General features: G+C 46.8%; 1 protein-coding gene across 5 annotated transcripts in view; it reads left to right on the plus strand.

Annotated features, from left to right (window-relative positions):
* The window catches only part of slc52a3-2a (solute carrier family 52 member 3-2a), a 48,091-nt gene that overhangs the window by 20,303 nt on the left and 5,673 nt on the right, over positions 1-22,115 (plus strand). For 3 of the 5 annotated variants that reach the window (XM_068015750.1, XM_068015749.1, XM_068015753.1), the window contains 2 exons: positions 15,548-16,658; positions 19,969-20,092. In XM_068015750.1, coding sequence (XP_067871851.1) covers positions 15,628-16,658; positions 19,969-20,092 — 1,155 coding nt within the window. In that variant the 5' untranslated portion in view covers positions 15,548-15,627. Of the gene's footprint in view, positions 1-159; positions 327-3,583; positions 3,820-15,547; positions 16,659-19,968; positions 20,093-22,115 lie in introns of those variants that run through there. The other 2 variants (XM_068015751.1, XM_068015752.1) reach the window with 2 other exon arrangements.

Consider the following 22,115-nt stretch of genomic DNA (forward strand, 5'->3'; position numbering starts at 1 on the left):
TGGACACTGGTTATAATAGCCCCCTGTTAGCGGTGCGCTGCTTGCAGCTCGGGATTAAGGGGATGTTTGTATCCGTTTGTTTCACGTTATTACATTTCACTCCAAAGGGAGCCGCGCTCCTGTCATTCATGAAGGGAAGAGGTGTGGCTGTGTGTGACCTAACGATGGCATTGTCCAATTAGTGAACACGACGCCCACTGAACCTGCTAACCGTAAACCAATCGGGAAGGAGAGCGAGGTTGGGGGGTGACATGGTTATTGGAGCAGGCGCAAGGGGATTTGTGACAATGTTGGAAATGCATACGAATTATAAAATACAAAACAAGGTAAAGCTTTCTTAATCATTTTCTTTAAAAAAAGAATATGACCAGTGTCCCATTGGCAGTGCAACAAAAACAATCAACCAAAACCTTCACACATTATTTTTTGTTAAATCGGTGTACTATGTTACAGATCATGTACAGGAAGGAGGTGGATGCTTGTACTGACTGAGATATGCATAAACCAACCCTCCTGTAGCTCAAGGAAGTAATGGAAAGTGCAAAGTTTTAAAAATTTATTCTCAGGATGTGGGTATCACCAGCATTTATTTCCTATACCCAGTTGCCCAGTGATTTGATGCAACTGAGTGGTTTGGTCAGTTAGAGTTAACCATGTTGCCACGGGACTGAAGTCACCTATTGGCCACACTGGGTAAGGCCACGAAGTTCCAGTCCCTAAACGGCATGAATGAACCAAAACACAAAATGCTGGACATGGTCAGCAGGTCAGGCAGCATATGTGGAGAGAGAAACAATGGAAAACATTGCAGATGTAACAGCTTTTACGAAAATAAAGGGGGAGAGATTGAAAAACCAAAAGGGAAGGTCTGTGCTAGGGTGGAAAGCAGAAGAGACAAAATGGATGATGATAAATACTAAAAACCTCTCATATAATGGAGAATCAAGGGATTAGTGTAAACAAGGAACTGCAAGATACAATGTCGGCGAGACATTGGTCGTCTCAATTTCTCTGCCCCCCTCACTCACTCTAACCTGTCCCCCTCCGAACTTGAGGCACTCCGTTCTCTCAGGTCTAACCCCGACATGGTCATCAAACCTGCAGACGAGGGTGGTGCTGTTGTTGTATGGCGCACCGACCTCTACCTTGCAGAAGCTCAACGCCAACTCACAGACACCTCTTCCTACCTCCCTCTGGACCATGACCCCACCACCGAACATCAAGCCACCGTCCAAAGGACTGTCACTGACCTCATCTCCTCTGGAGATCTTCCCTCTACGGCTTCCAACCTCATAGTCCCACAACCCCGGACAGCCCGCTTCTACCTCCTTCCCAAAATCCACAAACGGGACTGTCCCGGCAGACCCATTGTGTCAGCCTGCTCCTGCCCCACTGAACTTAATTCCTCCTATCTAGACTCTATCTTTTCTCCGCTGGTCCAGTCTCTTCCCACCTACATCCGTGACTCTTCTGACGCCCTACGTCATTTTGACAATTTCCAGTTTCCTGGTCCCAACCGCCTCCTCTTCACTATGGACGTCCAATAGCTCTACACCTCCATCCCCCACCAGGATGGTTTGAGGGCTCTCCGCTTCTTCCTGGAACAGAGGCCCAACCAGTCCCCATCCACCACCACCCTCCTCCGCCTGGCTGAACTTGTTCTCACATTGAACAACTTCTCCTTCAACTCCACGCACTTCCTTCAAGTAAAAGGTGTTGCTATGGGTACCCGCATGGGTCCTAGTTATGCCTGTCTTTTTGTGGGATATGTCGAGCATTCTTTGTTCCAGTCCTACTCAGGCCCCCTCCCCCAACGCTTTTTCCGGTACATTGATGACTGTATTGGTGCCGTTTCCTGCTCCCGCACCAAACTAGAAAACTTTATCAACTTTGCTTCCAATTTCCACCCTTCTCTCACCTTTACATGGTCCATCTCTGACACTTCCCTTCCCTTCCTCGACTTCTCTGTCTCCATCTCTGGGGATAGGTTGTCTACCAATATCCATTATAAGCCCACCGACTCACACAGCTACCTCGACTACACTTCTTCACACCCTACCTCCTGTAAGGACTCCATTCCATTCTCCCAGTTTCTCCGTCTCCGACGCATCTGCTTTGATGATGCTACCTTCCATGACGGTGCTTCTGATATGACCTCCTTTTTCCTCAACCGAGGATTTCCCCCCACTGTGGTTGACAGGGCCCTCAACCGTGTCCGACCCATTCCCCGCACCTCTACCCTCACCCCTTCCCCTCCCTCCCAGAACCGTGACAGGGTTCCCCTTGTCCTCACTTTTCATCCCACCAGCCTCCGTATCCAAAGGATCATCCTCCGCCATTTTCGCCACCTCCAGCGTGATGCCACTACCAGTCGCATCTTCCCCTCCCTTCCCCTGTCAGCATTCCGAAGGGATCGTTCCCTCCGTGACACCTGTGTCTGCGTGGGTTTCCTCCGGGTGCTCTGGTTTCCTCCCACATGCCAAAGACTTGCAGGTTGATAGGTAAATTGGCCATTAGCAATTCCCCCTAGTATAGGTAGGTGGTAGGGAAATATTGGGACAGGTGGGGATGTGGTAGGAATATGGAATTAGTGTAGGATTAGTATAAATGGGTGGTTGATGGTCGGCACAGACTCGGTGGGCCGAAGGGCCTGTTTCAGTGCTGTATCTCTAAACTAAACTAAACTAAACCCTGGTCCACTCCTCCATTACCCCCACCACCTCGTCCCCGTCCCAGGGCACCTTCCCCTGCAATCGCAGGAGGTGTAATACCTGCCCATTTACCTCCTCTCTCCTCACTATCCCAGGCCCCAAACACTCCTTTCAGGTGAAGCAGCGATTTACTTGTACTTCTTTCAATGTAGTATACTGTATTCGCTGCTCACAGTGTGGTCTCCTCTACATTGGGGAGACCAAGCGCAGACTGGGTAACCGCTTTGCGGAACATCTCCGCTCAGTCCGCAAGCAGGACCCTGAGCTTCCGGTTGCTTGCCATTTCAACACCCCCCCCTGCTCTCATGCTCACATCTCTGTCCTGGGATTGCTGCAGTGTTCCAGTGAACATCAACACAAGCTCGAGGAACAGCATCTCATCTACCGATTAGGCACACTACAGCCTGCCGGACTGAACACTGAGTTCAATAATTTCAGAGCATGACAGCCCCCCATTTTACTTTCATCTTTAGTTATTTTTTCTTCCTTTTTTTTTTACATTCTTTTTTACATTTTTTACAATCTTTTTTTGCATTTGTTTCATTTCATCTTAGTTTGTTCAGTTTGCTTACCCACTGTTTTTTTCAGGTTGTTTTTCTTCAGGTTTGCACTTGCTGATGTTCAATATTCAGTATATTCACACCTAATCTGTACTAATGCTTTGTCTTTCAACACACCATTAACATATTGTTTGCCTTTGCTCCGTGACCTTTTGGTCAGCTATGTGGCCTGGTCCAATCTGCACCTTCTCCTTTGTTATCTCTTGCCCCACCCCCACCTCACTTGCTTATAATCTGTGACTTTTCTAATATTTGTCAGTTCCGAAGAAGGGTCACTGACCCGAAACGTTAACTCTGCTTCTCTTTCCACAGATGCTGCCAGACCTGCTGAGTGATTCCAGCATTTCTTGTTTTTGTTGTGCAAGATACTAACATTAGTTTAAAAAAAAGTACTTGAAAAATTAATGGGATTTAAAGTAGCTAAATCGCCTGGACCTGATGATCTACATCCCAGAGTGTTGAAAGAGGTGACTGTAGAGATAGTTGATGCATTCGTGGTCATCTTTCAAAATTCGATAGACTCTGGAATGGTTCCAGCAGATTGGAAGGTAGTTGCAACGAAAATGAGTTAATACCTTCAGCTATTCTATTAACTCAGGAATGAAGACATTGAATGAGAGAGTCACATTGGGTCCCAATTATTACAGCCTTTCTGTAGGCCCAGAGACTATACTTTCTTTCCGCTTCCCGCCCACCTCGCCAAGGCCAAGTGAAACATGCACTCTCTCCATTGGCAGCTCCACTTTCCTGTCTCAAACAGCGGTTTAATCAAGAAAAAAAGGTCTCCCTTAAGATGTGCTGGCAGCTTCCAGCCAACACAGGGTGGCTCTGCACACCATCCTGACTTGGAACTATATTGTCGTTCCTTCACTTTTGTTGGGTTAAAATTCTGGAACTGCCTTCCTAATTGCACCGTGACACACCAAGGGACTTGTCAAACCATGTGCAAATGGTATCCAACAGTAAAAACCTGAATTGGCTATGCATGCACAGTCTTTGTTTTGCTGAGATGATTTCACTCATCTCCATATACAAGGGTGATTACTGATGGGACAAAACAACTGGCAGACTGACTGAAATCTTCTCGTAGGCCCCCCAATTGAGAACCCCTAGTCTAAAGGAGGTATAAATGGGAATGGAAGGATCATCATCAACAGCTGCCATTCAAAAAATTGGGGAGGTTACGATCTGAAATTGTTGAACTCAATATTGTGTCCAGAGGCTGTAAAATGTCTAATCTAAAGATGAGGTGCTGTCCTTTGAGCTTACATTGACCTTCATTAGAACAGTGTAGGAGGCCGAGGTTGGAATGGGAAGGATAATTGAAAGGACAGGTCTGACTTGCTGAGTATTTGTGACATTTTCTATTTTTATTACAGATTTCCAGTATCCACAGTATGTTGCTTTTGCATTAATGAACCAGTTGAATTTTTACAATCTAACAGCTTCATTCACTTTACTGATAAAAGTTTTTTATTTCCAGATTGTTTCAAACTGAATATAAATCTCAAAGTGCCCATGGTGGGTTTTGAACTCACGTTCTCTGGATTATTAGTCAAATAAGATAACCACTACATTCCTGTACCCTTCTGTATCATTGTTTTAAGTGGAAGTTGGGAGTGAATTTGAAAATCTGGGAAACTTTGCTTCGGACAGTAAACTTTGTCACTAGCGGAGGTCGCCTAACTGATGTGTAATTCTGTGAGAGCGGAGTAGATTAATTTTAATGCAGATGCAGCCAGTAACTCAGGATGTGGTTGAGAGGAGTCACTGAATCTGACAGTTGGATTTTTTAAATTCTTTCATAGGATGTGGGCATCACTGGCAAGGCTAGCATTTGTTGCCCATCCCTAATTGCCATTGAACTGAGTGGCTTGCTAGGCCATTTCAGAGGGCAGTTAAGAGTCAACCACATTGCTGTGGGTCTGGAGTCACATGTAGGCCAGACCAGGTAAGGACAGCAGATTTCCTTCCCTAAAGGACTTTAGTGAACCAGATGGGTTTTTACGACAATCGATGTTAATTGGCACCATTACTGAGACAAGTTTTCAATTCCAAATAATCAGTGGAGATAGAGTTGATAATCGTTGAGAGGCATCACTCTGTCTGAGAGCTGGATTAAGAACCATAGAGATACAGTCAGTAATGACTGAGAGGTGTTACATGTCTGGACAGCCTGAGGGAAATGGTTTTATATGAATATAGATATGGTAACTAACAAGTCAGGAGTGTGATGGAATACTCTCCACTTGCATGGATGGGTGCGGCTCCAACAACACTCAGAAGCTCGACACCACCCAGAATAAAGCAGCCCGCTTGATTGGCACCCCATCCACAAACATTGGATGGAGATGGAGTTTAATCCGGACAAATGTGAGGTAATGCATTTCGGAAGATCTAATACAGGTGGGAAGTATACAGTAAATGGCAGAACCCTTAGGAGTATTGACAGGCAGAGAGACCTGGGCGTACAGGTCCACAGGTCACTGAAAGTGGCAACACAGGTGGATGAGGTAGTCAAGAAGGCATATGACATGCTTGCCTTCATCGGTCGGGGCATAGAGTATAAAAATTGACAAGTCATGCTGCAGCTGTACAAAACCTTAGTTAGGCCACACTTAGAATATTGCGTGCAATTCTGGTCACGACACTACCAAAAGGACTTGGAAGCTTTGGAGTGGGTACAGAAGAGGTTGACCAGGATGTTGCCTGGTCTGGAGGGCATTAGCTATGAGGAGAGGTTGGATAAACTCGGATTGTTTTCACTGGAACGATGGTGGTGGCCGGGCGACATGATAGAAGTTTACAAAGTTATGAGCGGCATGGACAGAGTGGATAGTCAGAAGCTTTTTCCCAGGGTGGAAAAGTCAGTTACTAGGGGACATAGGTTTAAGGTGTGAGGGGCAAAGTTTAGAGGGGATGTGCGAGGCAAGTTTTTTACACAGAGGGTGGTGAGTGCCTGGAACTTGCTGCCAGGGGAGGTGGTGGAAGCAGGTACAATAGCGGCGTTTAAAAGGCATCTTGACAAATACATGAATAGGATGGGAATAGAGGGATACAGTCCCCAGAAGTGCAGAAGGTTTTAGTTTAGACAGGCATCAAGATCGGCGCAGGCTTGGAGGACCAAATGGCCTGTTCCTGTGCTGTACCGTTCTTTGTTCTTTGTTTGTTTATTCACTCCTCCACAACCGACACACAGTGGCAGCAGTGTGTACCATCTACATGATGCACTGCAGCAACGCGCCAATGCTGCTTAGACAGCATCTTCCAAACCTGCGACCTCTACCACCTAGAAGGTCAAGGGCAGCAGATGCATGGGAACTTCACCACCTGCAAGTTTCCCTCCAGGCCAAACACCATCCTGACTTGGAACTATATCGCCGTTCCTTCACTGTCGCTGAGTCAAACTCCTGGAACAACAGGTGGATGAGGGTAAAGCCGTGGATGTGGTGTATATGGATTTCAGTAAGGCGTTTGATAAGGTTCCCCACGGTAGGCTATTGCAGAAAATACGGAAGTATGGGATTGAAGGTGATTTAGTGCTTTGGATCAGAAATTGGCTAGCTGAAAGAAGACAGAGGGTGGTGGTTGATGGTAAATGTTCATTTGTTACTAGTGGTGTACCGCAAGGATTTGTTTTGGGGCCACTGCTGTTTGTCATTTTTATAAATGACCTGGATGAGGGTGTAGAAGGGTGGGTTAGTAAATTTGCGGATGACACGAAGGTCGGTGGAGTTGTGGATAGTGCCGAAGGATGTTGTAGGTTACAGAGGGACATAGATAGGCTGCAGAGCTGGGCTGAGAGATGGCAAATGGAGTTTAATGCGGAAAAGTGTGAGGTGATTCACTTTGGAAGGATTAACAGGAATGCAGAGTACTGGGTTAATGGGAAGATTCTTAGTAGTGTAGATGAGCAGAGAGATCTTGGTGTCCAGGTACATAAATCCCTGAAAGTTGCCACCCAGGTTAATAGGCCTGTTAAGAAGGCATATGGTGTGTTAGCTTTTATTAGTAGGGGGATCGAGTTTCGGAGCCACGAGGTCATGCTGCAGCTGTACAAAACTCTGGTGCGGCCGCACCTGGAGTATTGCGTGCAGTTCTGGTCACCGCATTATAGGAAGGATGTGGATGCTTTGGAAAGGGTGCAGAGGAGATTTACTAGGATGTTGCCTGGTATGGAGGGAAGGTCTTACGAGGAAAGGCTGAGGGCCTTGAGGTTGTTTTCGTTAGAGAGGAGGAGGAGGAGAGGTGACTTAATAGAGACATATAAGATAATCAGAGGGTTAGATAGGGTGGATAGTGAGAGTCTTTTTCCTCAGATGGTGATGGCAAACACGAGGGGACATAGCTTTAAGTTGAGGGGTGATAGATATAGGACAGATGTTAGAGGTAGTTTCTTTACTCAGAGAGTAGTAAGGGCGTGGAACGCCCTGCCTGCAACAGTAGTAGACTCGCCAACTTTAAGGGTATTTAAGTGGTCATTGGATAGACATATGGATGAAAATGGAATAGTGTAGGTCAGATGGTTTCACAGGTCGGTGCAACATCGAGGGCCGAAGGGCCTGTACTGCGCTGTAATGTTCTATGTTCTATGTGGGTGTACCTACCCCACGTGGACTGCAGCAGTTCAAGAAGGCAGCTCACCACCACCTTCTCAAGGGCAATTATTGATGGTAATAAGTGCTGGCCTAGCCAGTGACGCCCACATCCCATGAACGAATAAAAAAAAGGGCTGAGTCATGCACTTTTGGCTAGAGAAACCAGTTCGAACTTGCTACCTAATTAACTAACTGTAGCTGCCTCTCCAGCAGGGAGCTTGTTTATCCCTGACTAAAACTGAAAGAAACTTAACTTTAACAGTAAATCATAGTTAAATGCTATATGCACACTTGACAAGCTGTTTGAAAGAAATTAACACGTAAAATTCCCACACTTGTCAAATTCCCAAGCTCTCAATCTGCTCTTTAAAAAAAGCACATAAAGAATGCACCATTCCCAGGGTTAGTTCAGTGTGAGCTTGTGAGGTGCTCACAAGTAGCAAGTGAGTGGACCTTTAACCTGGCTGAGGGAGATCTCCAAGAGGAAATAAGCATTAGCTCTCATTAAGGTGACAATACATGTTGTAAGTCAGTATCATTTCACAGATGGTGGTAGATTTAAAGATGGCGTTAGCCAGCAGGCTGCAGAGAAATGAGCTGCTGGAAGTTTTAGTCAGGGACAGCTGGCACCGTGTGCTGGCCACTCTGAACCAGGAGAATCTCATTCTGAGCTGTGAGCAGCCCGGGGACCCCGCCTCCTGGAATGGTCTCACCAACGGAGCTGGCTCGCACAGTCCTCAGCCCGGATCCCTAAGTCCGAAAGCCACCGGGATCCGCAATGCCTATACCGAGCTAAAGGAACAAATCCCTGAGACCACCAGAAACGAAGCATCAGGGTTATCAAGCACGAAGTCGGGGGCCTGGGGATCAGCATCAAGGGAGGCAGGGAAATCAAGATGCCAATCCTGATCTCAAAGATCTTAAAAGGTCTGGCAGCCGACAAGACCGAGGCTCTATATGTGGGGGACACCATCGTAACACCCTAGATACCCCTTCCCAGCTCCCCCTTCACACCCCCTCGCACCCCCTCCCCCTCCACAACCCCTTCCCCCCCACCGGCATCCACCTATCCCTGAGCAGGGGCTCTAACAACTCCACTGCCTTGTGGGCGTCTCGGGAGAGACCAAGGCTAAGGGAGTAAACCCTAACAAAAAACCTGGAGCGGAACCCCAAAGGCGATGTGTCACCTTTGGCATGTTTTTGGCAGTTCCTGCAGCCATACCGGTGCCAGACGTCGTGCTCTGCACTCCTTTGGACCCCACTAGGAAGGCCGAGAGGGGGGTTTTGACACTTGGGCAACTCACAACCTCCATACATCCACCCAGGCATGCGCCATGGAGAAGTCACTCCATAGTCACCTCACAGCAACCAAAACAACATGGGCGGCACAGTGGCGCAGTGGTTAGCACCGCAACCTCACAGCTCCAGCGACCCGGGTTCAATTCTGGGTACTGCCTGTTTGCAAGTTCTCCCTGTGACCACGTGGGTTTTCGCCGGGTGCTCCGGTTTCCTCCCACAGCCAAAGACTTGCAGGTTGATAGGTAAATTGGCCATTATAAATTGCCCCGAGTATAGGTAGGTGGTAGGGGAATTGTGGGGATGTGGTAGGAATATGGGATTAATGTAGGATTAGTATAAATGGATGGTTGATGGTCGGCACAGACTCGGTGGGCCAAAGGGCCTGTTTCAGTGCTGTATCTCTAAATAAATAAGCACAGAAGGCAGCAGTTACGGGTTATAAGCCCAGCTCAATTGGCGTAGAGATTGGGCGCCATGGGTTGCCTTTGTCGGTGGGAGAGGCCATCGCATCTCACTGGACAGCTACCACCTGCATCAAACCAGGCAGCCCCCGGTCAGTAAGGTTCTGTCCCGCCACAGTCCACCTGCTTCAATGGGTGCTTGGAGCTCAGGGCCGTTGCCCGACAAGTGGACTGTAACACCGCACCAAACAGCACGACAAAAAAAGGAAAGAAGGTACCTGGCCTTCGTTTTGCAAGCTGGAACGTCAGAACTATGTGACCTGGCCTGTCGGAAGACCTTACACAAATCAACGATTCTCGGAAGACCGCCATCATTAACAACGAGCTCAGTAGACTCAATGTGGACATTGCAGCACTTCAGGAGACACGTCTCCCTGCGAACGGATCTCTAAGAGAGCAAGACTACACCTGCTTCTGGCAGGGTAGGGATCCTGAAGAACCAAGACAGCATGGAGTGGGCTTCACCATCAGAAACTCTTTACTCAGCATGATAGAGCCACCTTCAAATGGCTTGGAACGCATACTGTCCATCCGACTGCTCACCGCTTCTGGTCCAGTACACCTACTCAGCATTTATGCTCCAACACTCTGCTCCCCACCTGACGTTAAAGACCAGTTCTACGAGGAACTCCATAATATCATTAGTAGCATCCCCAATACCGAACATCTGTTCCTGCTGGGGGACTTTAATGCCAGGGTTGGGGCTGACCATGACTCATGGCCCTCCCGCCTTGAGCGCTATGGCATTGGAAGGATGAATGAGAATGGACAGAGACTGCTGGAGTTGTGTACCTATCACAACCTCTGCATCAGCAACTTGTTCTTTCATACTAAACCCTGTCACCAGGTTTCTTGGAGGCACTCAAGATCACGTCGTTGGCACCAGCTGGACCTCATCATCACAAGGCGAGTCTCTTTAAACAGTGTTCAAATCACACGTAGCTTCCACAGTTCGGACTGCGACACCGACCACTCCCTGGTGTGCAGCAAGGTTAGACTCAAACCAAAGAAGCTGCATCACTCCAAGCAGAAGGGCCGCCCGCGCATCAACACTATCAGAATTTCTTATCCACAGCAGTTACATATGTTTATAAATTCACTTGAAAAAGCCCTTCAAAACACTCCTACAGGGGATGCAGAGACCAAGTCGGCCCACATCAGAGGCGCCATCCATGACTCAGCAATGACCACTTGTGGCAAACATGTGAAGCAGAATGCAGACTGGTTTCAATCTCACTTTGAAGAGCTGGAACCTGTCATAGCCGCTAAGCGCATTGCACTGTTGAACTACAAGAAAGCCCCCAGCAAGTTAACATCCATAGCACTGAAAGCAGCCAGAAGCGCTGCACAAAGAACAGCCTGGCGCTGCGCAAATGACCACTGGCAACAGCTATGCAGTCATATTTAGCTGGCCTCTGACACCAGAAACCTCAGAGGAATATATGACGGCATTAAGAGAGCTTTTGGGCCAACCATCAAGAAGATCACCGCCCCCCTCCCCCCTCAAGTCTAAATCAGGAGACACAATCACTGACCAACACAAGCAAATGGACCGCTGGGTGGAGCACTACCTAGAACTGTACTCCAGGGAAAATGTTGTCACTGAGACCGCCCTCAATGCAGCCCAGTCTCTGCCTGTCATGGATGAGCTGGATGAAGAGCCAACAAAATTGGAACTCAGTGATGCAATTGATTCTCTAGCCAGTGGAAAAGCCCCTGGGAAGGATGGCATTACCCCTGAAATAATCAACAGTGCCAAGCCTGCTATACTTTCAGAACTCTACGAACTGCTTTGCCTGTGCTGGGATGAGGGAGCAGTACCACAGGACATGCATGTTCAACCTTGCCCATCTAAGAACGAAGACCAAAGTACGGAAAGTCCTCATCAGGGAACACCTCTTTGCTGACAATACTGCATTAACATCCCACACTGAAGAGTGTCTGCAGAGACTCGTCGACAGGATTGCGGCTGCCTGCAACAAATTTGGCCTAACCATCAGCCTCAAGAAAACGAACATCATGGGGCAGGACATCAGAAATGCTCCATCCATCAATATCGGCGACCACGCTCTGGAAGTGGTTCAAGAGTTCACCTACCTAGGCTCAACTATTAGCAGTAACCTGTCTCTCGATGCAGAAATCAACAAGCGCATGGGTAAAGCTTCCACTGCTATGTCCAGACTGGCCAAGAGAGTGTGGGAAAATGGTGCACTGACACTGAACACAAAAGTCCGAGTGTATCAAGCCTGTGTCCTCAGTACCTTGCTGTATGGCAGCGAGGCCTGGACAACGTATGTCAGCCAAGAGCGACGTCTCAATTCATTCCATCTTTGCTGCCTCTGGACAATCCTTGGCATCAGGTGTCAGGACTGTATCTCCACACAGAACCTCGAGGTGGCCAACATCCCCAGCATATACACCCTATTGAGCCAGCGGCGCTTGAGATGGCTTGGCCATGTGAGCCGCATGGAAGATGACAGGATCCCCAAGGACACATTGTACAGCGAGCTCGTCACTGGTATCAGACCCACCGGCCGTCCATGTCTCCGCTTTAAAGACGTCTGCAAATGCGACATGATGCCTGTGACATTGATCACAAGTCGTGGGAGTCATTTGCCAGTGATCGCCTGAGCTGGCGGACAGTCATAAAGGCGGGGCCAACGTGTGGCGAGTCAAAGAGACTTAGCAGTTGGCAGGAAAAAAGACAGAGGCGCAAGGGGAGAGCCAACTGTGTAACAGCCCCGACAACTAATTTTATCTGCAGCGCCTGTGGAAGAGTCTGTCACTCAAGAATTGGCCTTTATAGCCACTCTCGGCGTTGCTTCACAAACCACTGACCACCTCCAGGTGCTTACCCGTTGTCTCTCAAGACAAGGAGGCCATAGAAGAAAGACGTCACTATCGTGGCGGGAAGCGGAACTAATTCAGGCTCGTTGCTGCAGGTGGTCAGGAGAAATTAGATATTTATTATCCTGCTGTGAGTGGCACCAAGTCCAGTTGAGCTTGTGTCCTGCTGTCTCAGTCTGAAGTGTAAGTAGATGCCTGATTGTACGAGAACTCACTCTGGGACACACATTACTCTTACAGATGGAGGCAGTGAAGAGGGGTTCCTTTCACCCAGTCTCTTCTAACTGCACATACTGCAGTTTTCAAGGTTCTTTTGATACACTTGCATCAATGTATGATGAATTGCAATACACTTCTATCAGCACATTGTGCTGTGTGATAGTCTTACTGATGACCCGCATCCTTGGAATGTCTGATTATCTTTGTTGCTGGTACAGTATGTGCATCTGCTTTGGCCTTGGCTGTCGGGAGGGCTAAGGGAAGCAAGATTTCTATGACACTTCAGGGCTAGACTGCCGAGCAGCACGGATGTCTCGGAATCTCCACTCCTTTTGATACTTGACTCTTGTAGCTGTGGCTCAGAGAAACACCGCAATTGACGGAGGGTTTTATTTGGGGTGAGGCGGATGACCTCCCTCTTATGTGGCACAGATTTGTTTACTAATCCGGGCGCTATCAAGGTATGGGGGCAAACAGCTGTACAGGATAGGTCTTGGTGGTAGACTTGTCAGTCGAGGAGAAGGGTTACAGGTTGGCCTGGATGAGTTGATGATACAAAGTCCAAAATCTTTGTAAGCTCGGCTTTTGAGAGGCAGGAAATTGGCTTTTAGTCAACTTTTTTGTAAAATAAAATAAGTTGGTCCTGTTACAATTTAAGATAATTGCCAAAAGAACTGGGAGGAAGGTGAGGGGAATTTACTTTTTTTACCCAGTGAGTTGTTATCTGGAATGTGCTGCCTGATAGGGTAGTGAGGGCAGATTCAATAGTAACTTTTAAAAGGGAATTAAAAAGGAAGAATTTTCAGGGCTGTGGGGAAAGAACAAAGAGAGTGTGATTAATCGATTGCTCGTTCAAAGAGACAGCATCGACATGATGGACCAAATGGCCTCATTCTGTGCTATAAAATTCTATAATTCTTTCAGTAGAAATAGTCAGTCGAAGCAAATTAATAGAAAGTGAAAGCTTCAAAAGTTGAAGGAGAAATATTAGAGAATGTAAGAAAAAAATGGCAATTCAATTTAAAATTTAAATAGAGAGGGAATAGGAGGGAGAAAATGGTACAACTAAGTAAAGTGATCTGTTTTTATTTCCTTATTAGATTGTTTTACATATATTCAAGATGTATAGATGGATTTTTTTTGGTGAAACTGTAGTAATATTTGTGTCACATTGAGGGAGCTGAACAGTCCATACTCTTCCGTCTGGGAAGAGGAATAGCTTCAAACCTGACCACGGTCTAAAAGTTAGAACTGGGGGAATGAAAGGTTAACTGAATTCTTGTAGATTCTTTTACTAAATTGGAACTTTGTATGTGTCAGTGTCAGTACGTGTGCATGCAATTCGGATCGAGTGTGCGTGTGCTGTGAGCAACCTCCACACTGCAGTTTACCCTGGTCTGTCATTTTGATGGATTTTCCGTAGTTTTTGTATATTCCTGGGATTTAACACTTTGTTCATTTTGAGGGATTTTGCTTCAGAAAATGGAACTGGAGGAGGGAATGGCAGGTCTCCTTACCTAAGGAAAGATATACTTGCTTTGGAGTGGGTGCAGCGAAGGTTTTACTAGGTAGATTCCTGGGATAAGAGGGTTGTCCTATAATGAGGGGTTGAGTGGAATGAGAGTTGACCTAATTGAAACCTATAAGATCTTAGATGGCTTAACAGGATAGATGCCGAGAGGCTGTTTGCCCTGGCTGGGGAGTCAAGATCTGGGGTTCACAGTCTCAGAATAAGAAATTGGTCATTTAGGACTGAGATGAGAGAAATTTCTTCACTCAGAGAGAGTTGTGAATCTTTGCAATTCTTTCCCCCCAGAGGGCTGTGGCTGCTCAGTCGTTGAGTATATTCAAAGCTGCGATCAATAAATTTTTAGACTATAAGGGAATCCAGGAATATGGGGATCAGGTGGGAAAGTGGAGTTGAAGTAGAAGATCAGCCATGATCTTATTGCATGGCAGGGTAAGCTTGAAGTGCTAGGTGCCCTCCTCCTGCTCCAATTTTGTATGTTCTGATGTACCTGGGCTCAGTTGTTACAAATGTGTCATTCCCATCAACCAGGAAAGAGGGAGTTTGGTGCCTGGTCTCTGCAGAGTTGGTGTGATTTCAGTGAGGATATTGTAGTTAACCTCAGCACCATAGGCTGGTACGGGAGAAAAAAAAATCATCTTCCAATCCTGATTGCTATCAAGTGACCCCTTCCTGAGGAGGGGGGGGGGGGGGGGGGAGAGAGAGAGAGAACGCGCGCGTGATAGAGAGCCAAAATAAAAGCATGCACAGGAACGATTCACTCACTACCTGCTGGAGTGAGACTCCACTGTGTCATCGTCCCCTTTTTAAGTCAGGACCATAAAACACATCATTAAGAGGGAGTTTACGACATGACTTACCAGCCTGAAATGGTAATCGTTTCAGTTTTGTTGACTCTAACAAATTGTCCAGCAGTTTGTGGAGAATTGGAACTCACGGCATATCTCTTCCCTGGCACAAATTACTGATTTTTTTTTTTTAGAAGCACTATTAATGGCAGTGCCTTGAACTTGCTGTTTTTTATCCAGCAATTTCTGAGCTATTGTCAAACTCATACAGTAGGGGGTGCTCTATGACAGTGGTGTGGGGGGAGAGTTAAAGCATATTGTTGGGATAGAGAAAAGGGAGCCCCACTCTACACTTCACAATGATCCACCTGACCTAGGGAATGCTTGGTGTTGTTGCTGGACACCCCAAATAGAAAAGTGACCTATTCTCAGAGCTAACAATCATCATAACCCTATTTCCTTTCTTCTTTTACTGTAGGGCTGCACAGGAACCCAATGCTTTACTGAATTTGTTTGTCTGCCTTTTATTTTTAAAGGAGAACATCAGCTTCACGTTGAGAAACTGGGTGGCTACCGTTGAAGACCATTGAGTAGCCACTCATTCCAGGTGATTACCATGGCACTGATAGTCCATGGGCTGGCTGCCCTTTTTGGATTAGGGTCATGGATAGCTATCAATGGTCTCTGGGTAGAACTACCTCTCATTGTGCCAGAAATCCCAGAAGGCTGGTACCTCCCTTCATATCTCACCATCATCATCCAGTTCGCCAACTTGGGGCCTTTGTTTGTCACCCTGATGCACAAGTTCTTACCCAGGAAGCTGAATGAGTTGGGTGTGATCTACGCCATTGTGTGCTTAGGCATTGTGGCCTCCTTTCTCCTGCCTTTCTTCTGGAAGGTGACAACAGTGTTTGCTGGTGCACTGCACAGCACAGCACTCCTGGTCTTGGCGTTTTTCCTCTCGTTGGTGGACTGCACATCTTCAGTGACCTTCCTGCCCTTCATGACCCGCCTGCAGCCCAAGTACCTGACCAGTTATTTCATCGGAGAGGGCCTCAGTGGGCTGGTCCCAGGCCTCGTCGCATTAGGCCAAGGTGTCGGGGTTGTTAGCTGCATCAACATGTCCACGAACGCAACTGGCAGCGTGACCTCAAACTCAACTGGAGGTGACAGCTACAGCATCATAGCCCAGTACCAGCCAGCCAATTTCCCCCCAGAGGTCTTCTTCTTTTTTCTCAGCAGTATGATGGCCGTGTGCTTGGTGGCATTCATTCTCCTCAACTATCTCCCACAGTCCCATCGTCAACGAGCAACCAGTAAATACGTTAAACAGACAGAAGCTGCCAATGGAGGGACAGAATTGTGCAAGATGGAGGTGCCGGAACAGAGACCCATGATCAGTCCATCGGACAGTCAACGGGAAGCCAGGGTGAAAACCATTTTCGGGACTGAGAAGTACTGCCGTTCAGAGATGGTTCTGATCTTTCTTGTCCTCGGCTGGGTAAATGCACTGACAAACGCTGTCTTACCTTCTGTTCAGTCCTACTCATGCCTGCCATATGGGAATTTGGCCTATCACCTGTCTGCTGCCCTTGGAGCCATGGCCAACCCCCTAGCATGCTTCATCGCCATGTTCTACCCAAACCGGTAAGCTGCTTTCTTGCTAATATCGGTACTTGAAATGCAAGTGACACTAATGCCCATCCTGAGATGTCCCAAGGGGCATTAAGAGTCAAACACATATTTGTGGGACTGGAGTCACACATAGGCCAGGTGGGGTAGAAAGGTTCCCATCCTGAAGGGCCAGGTGGGTTTTTGCAACAATCTTTCACAGTCATTCCTGGTGCTAACCCACAACTTACCAGAAATATTGAATTCAATTTTCCACTTGCCCTGGTGGGATTTCAGCTCATAATTTCTGTCATTCAAAAATGACAAATACACCAGCTGGTTCACCAAGCTTGCCCCACACTCATGATGCCTGGAGCATCTTGACTAGACACCTCCTACACTGCCTCTCCCCCCGCCCCCACCCCAGTGGCCATAAAATCTCAGGACAGCTGCAAACAAAATCCAGAAAAAGAAATCCAGGACCAAAAAGGAAAAATAATCTGGAAAATCTATCTCTGATCCTTTCAGGCAAGCAAAATCAATCCAAGAGATCACATTGACCATGTGTACATTAACTATTAAACCTAGTACCTTTTGATAAGATGCAATATATAAAATGATGAGAGCTAGAGGGGAGAAGAGGAATTTTTTTAAAACCAAGTTATGATCCAGGATGTCACTTCTGCTCCTGCTGCCGAACAAAGAACAGTACAGCACAGGAACAGGCCATTCGGCCCTCCAAGCCTGCGCCGATCTTGATGCCTGCCTAAACTAAAACCTTCTGCACTTCCGGGGCCCATATCCCTCTATTCCCATCCTATTCATATATTTGTCAAGATGCCTCTTAAACGTCGCTATCGTATCTGCTTCCACCACCTTCCCCGGCAGCAAGTTCCAGGCACTCACCACCCTCTGTGTAAAGAACTTGCCTCGCACATCCCCTCTAAACTTTGCCCCTCACACCTTAAACCTATGTCCCCTAGTAACTGACTCTTCCACCCTGGGAAAAAGCTTCTGACTATCCACTCTGTCCATGCCACTCATAACTTTGTAAACCTCTATCATGTCGCCCCTCCACCTCCGTCGTTCCAGTGAAAACAATCTGAGTTTGTCCAACCTCTCCTCATAGCTAATGCCCTCCAGACCAGGCAACATCCTGGTAAACCTCTTCTGTACCCTCTCCAAAGCCTCCACGACCAGAATTGCACGCAATATTCTAAGTGTGGCCTAATTAAAGTTCTGTACAGCTGCAGCATGACTTGCCAATTTTTATACTCTATGCCCCGACCAATGAAGGCAAGCATGCCGTATGCCTTCTTGACTACCTTATCCACCTGCGTTGCCACTTTCAGTGACCTGTGGACCTGTACGCCCAGATCTCTCTGCCTGTCAATACTCCTAAGGGTTCTGCCATTTACTGTATAATTCCCACCTGCATTAGATCTTCCAAAATGCATTACCTCACATTTGTCCAGATTAAACTCCATCTGCCATTTCTCCGCCCAAGTCTCCCACAGATCTATATCCTGCTGTATCCTCACAATCCTCATCATTATCCGCAACTCCACCAGCCTTTGTGTCGTTCGCAAACTTACTAATCAGACTAGCTACATTTTCCTCCAAATCATTTATATATACTACAAAGAGCAAAGGTCCCAGCACTGATCCCTGTGGAACACCACTAGTCACATCCCTCCATTCAGAAAAGTACCCTTCCACTGCTACCCTCTGTCTTCTATGACAGAGCCAGTTCTGTATCCATCTTGCCAGCTGACCTCTGATCCCGTGTGACTTCACCTTTTGTACCAGTCTGCCATGAGGGACCTTGTCAAAGGCTTTACTGAAGTCCAAATAGATAACATCCACTGCCCTTCCTTCATCAATCATCTTTGTCACTTCCTCAAAAAACTCAATCAAATTAGTAAGACACGACCTCCCCTTCACAAAACCATGCTGCCTCTCGCTAATAAGTTCGTTTGTTTCCAAATGGGAGTAAATCCAAGATTACTGTAAAAGGTACTTATCTTGTTGAGCTGGCAGCTCCAGCTTCCCTTACGCTGTTAGGTTTCCCGAGGCTGGGGAAACACAAACAACAGCTGTTACATTTAAATGAGGCTCCCAATTGCCCGATTTAAATAGGTTAATGAAGTGTCCTGTGGGGCACTCACACACCACGAAACCCGCCACCGTGAAAATGGAACATATTCCCTGATTTAAAACTTTTAACCTCCCTCCCCACTGCTACCATTGCACCACCCTGGCCTAACACATCGTGGTTGATATTGAACAGCTCTTTCAGATAAGCTGCTTTGCTAAGACAGGTTTGTTTCACTCATGTTGGTTCTGGCAGTTCCAGTCCTCCTCAATGAGAGGATAGTCACGTGCTCTGTAAATAACCGAAGCTCACATTCCCCACCTTGTGGCAGGAAAGCAGAACTGTAGGAGGTTCCATGGCAGTGCCAATGTCACTTGTGTCTGCACTTGCTTACATGGAGCTGGTGTGAGTACTGTGATGGCAATATGATGGTAACAATTAATGCCAAATCCTGTGCCCAGACATGAAAAAAATACTTCAAAACCAAATCAGGCTGACAGGCTGCAAAGTGTCTCTAACATTACGTCCCCTTGTTCTGGACTCCCCCACTGAGGAAAGTTTCTTTGTATCTACTCTCTTGAATCTTTGAAACATTTTAAACATCTCAATTTGATCGCTTCTCAATCTCCTACACTTGAGGGACCACAAGCCCAGTTTATGCAAAAAAAAAATCTACTTTCACTGACTGGGTTCACTGACTCAGAAGACAGCTACAGTCTGAAGTCTTCCCCAGACCGTATTTTTTAACACTGTATGACCTGATATCATTCTGCTGAATCTGTCCTGCACATTCTCCAAGGCCAATATATCCTTCCTGTAGTGCCCCGAACTAAATGCAGTTACTCCAGCTAGGATCTGACCAAGGCTGTGTACAACTGAAGCATCACTTTCTCCAACCTAAAGGTCAGGTGGTCTGGGCAAGACTTCAGACCGTAGCCGTCTTCTGAGTCAGCGAACCCAGTCAGTGAAAGTAGATTGTTTTTTTTTACAAAAATTCTGCATGGCACCACTTGGAACCCCGAAATGATGGGATATGCTTCCTGATCTCCACTGGGAAGTCCAAGACAGTTCCTGACAGAAAGGAGAGAGAGACCACAGAGCTGGCCAGCCTGGTGGAGATCGGAAGCCAAGTGGTGGTACCCACTTGCCTGTGGCACTCAGACCTTGGTGGCACCTTCCGGGTACTGTTTTCGTTTAGAATGCCATGCAGTCTTGCTGGCTTGCATTAATGTTCCACCTTTTCCCTTCCAGGTCACTAAAGCTGATGGGATTCCTGACGTTAACTGGCACTGGCATGGGATCCTACATCATGAGCATGGCTGCCCTGAGCCCATGCCCCTGGCTAGCACAGACCCAGGCTGGCAGCACCCTCATTGTGAGTTATAATTTTAGGACTTTGAAATTCCGAACCTTCTCAAATCTGAAATAAGTTTCTAAAGAAAGATCTTGTGTTTCTATAGAGCCCTTCAGCACCTCAGGATGTCTCAAAGCGCTTTACAGCCAATGAGGTACTTTTTTTGAAGTGTAGTCGCTGTTGGAATGTAGGGAAACCTGGCAGCCAATTTGCGCACAGTAAGCTCCCACAAACAGCAATGGGATAACAACCAGATCATCTGTTATTTAGCCTGGTTGGTTGAGGGATAAATATTGTCCAGGACTGTTGAGAAAAAAACAGATAACATTTCAGGTTTGTGACCTTTCATCAGAACTGGCACAAGGTAGAAATGTAATAGGTTTTGAACAAGTGAAAGGGGGGAGGGGGAAGAAGAAGAAGCAAGTCTGAGGATTGGGAGCAGTTTAGAATTCAGCAAAGGAGGACAAAGCGGGGGAAAATAGAGTATGAGAGTTAACTTGCAGGGAACATAAAAACTGACTGTAAAAGCTTCTATAAATATGTGAAGAGAAAAAGATTAGTGCAGTCAGAAACAGGGGAAATTATAATGGGGAACAAAGAAATGGCAGAACAATTAAGCAAATACTTTGGTTCTGTCTTCACAAAGGAGGACACAAATAACCTCTCAGAAATGCTATGCAGGCATAGAGTTATACAGCACAGAAACAGGCCCTTTGGCACATTGTGTCTGTGCCGGCCATCAAGCACCTATCTATTCTAATCCCATTTTCCAGCACTTGGTCTGTAGCCTTGTATGCTATAGCGTTTCAAGTGCTCATCTAAATACTTCTTAAATGTTGTGAGGGTTCCTGCCTCTACCATCTCTTCAGGCAGTGTGTTCCAGATTCCATCCACCCTCTGAGTAAAAAATGTTTTCCTCAAATCCCCTCTAAACCTCCTGCCCCTTACCTTAAATCTATGCCCCCTGGTTATTGACCCCTCCGCTAAGGGAAAAAGTTTCTTCCTATCTAACCTATCAATGCCCCTCATAATTTTGTTTACCTCAATCATGTCCCCCCTCAGCCTTCTCTGCTCCAAGGAAAACAACCCGAGCCTTTTCAGACTCTCTTTATAGCTGAAATGCTCCAGCCCAAGCAACATCCTGGTGAATCTGCTCTGCACCCTCTCCAGTGCAATCACATCCTTCCTATAGTGTGGTGTCCAGAACTGTACACAATACTCCAGCTGTGGACTAACTAGTGTTTTATGCAGTTCCATCATAACCTCCCTGCTCTTATATTCTATGCCTCGGCTATTAAAGGCAAGTATCCCATATGCCTTCCTAACCACCTTATCCACCTGTGCTGCTGCCTTCAGTGATCTATGGACAAGTACACCAAGGTCCCTCTGTACTTCCTATGGTCCTGCCATCCATTGTGTATTCCCTTGCCTTGTTAGTCCTCCCAAAATGCATCACCTCACACTTCTCAGGATTAAATTTCATTTGCCACTGCTCCGCCCATCTTACCAGCCCATCTATATCGTCCTGTAATCTAAGGCTTTCCTCCTCACTATTTACGACACCACCAATTTTCGTGTCATCTGCGAACTTACTGATCATATCTCCTATATTCATGTCTAAATCATTAATGTACACTACAAACAGCAAGGGTCCCAGCACCGATCCCTGTGGTACACCACTGGTCACAGGCTTCCACTCACAAAAACCACCCTCGACCATTACCCTCTGCCTCCTGCCACTAAGCCAATTTTGGATCCAATTTTCCAAATTGCCCTGGATCCCATGGGCTCTTACCTTCTTAACCAATCTCCCATGCGGGACTTTATCAAAAGCCTTACTGAAGTCCATGTAGACTACATCAACTGCTTTACCCTCATCTACACATCTAGTTACTGCCTCGAAAATTCAATCAAGTTAGTTAGCCACAATCTCCCCCTGACAAAGCCATGCTGACTATCCCTGATTAATCCCTGCCTATCCAAGTGGAGATTATTCCTGTCGCTCAGAATTTTTTCCAATAGTTTCCCTACCACTGATGTTAGG

The sequence above is a fragment of the Heterodontus francisci genome, chromosome 2, assembly GCF_036365525.1.
Source record: "Heterodontus francisci isolate sHetFra1 chromosome 2, sHetFra1.hap1, whole genome shotgun sequence".
Taxonomy (NCBI): Eukaryota; Metazoa; Chordata; class Chondrichthyes; order Heterodontiformes; family Heterodontidae; genus Heterodontus; species Heterodontus francisci.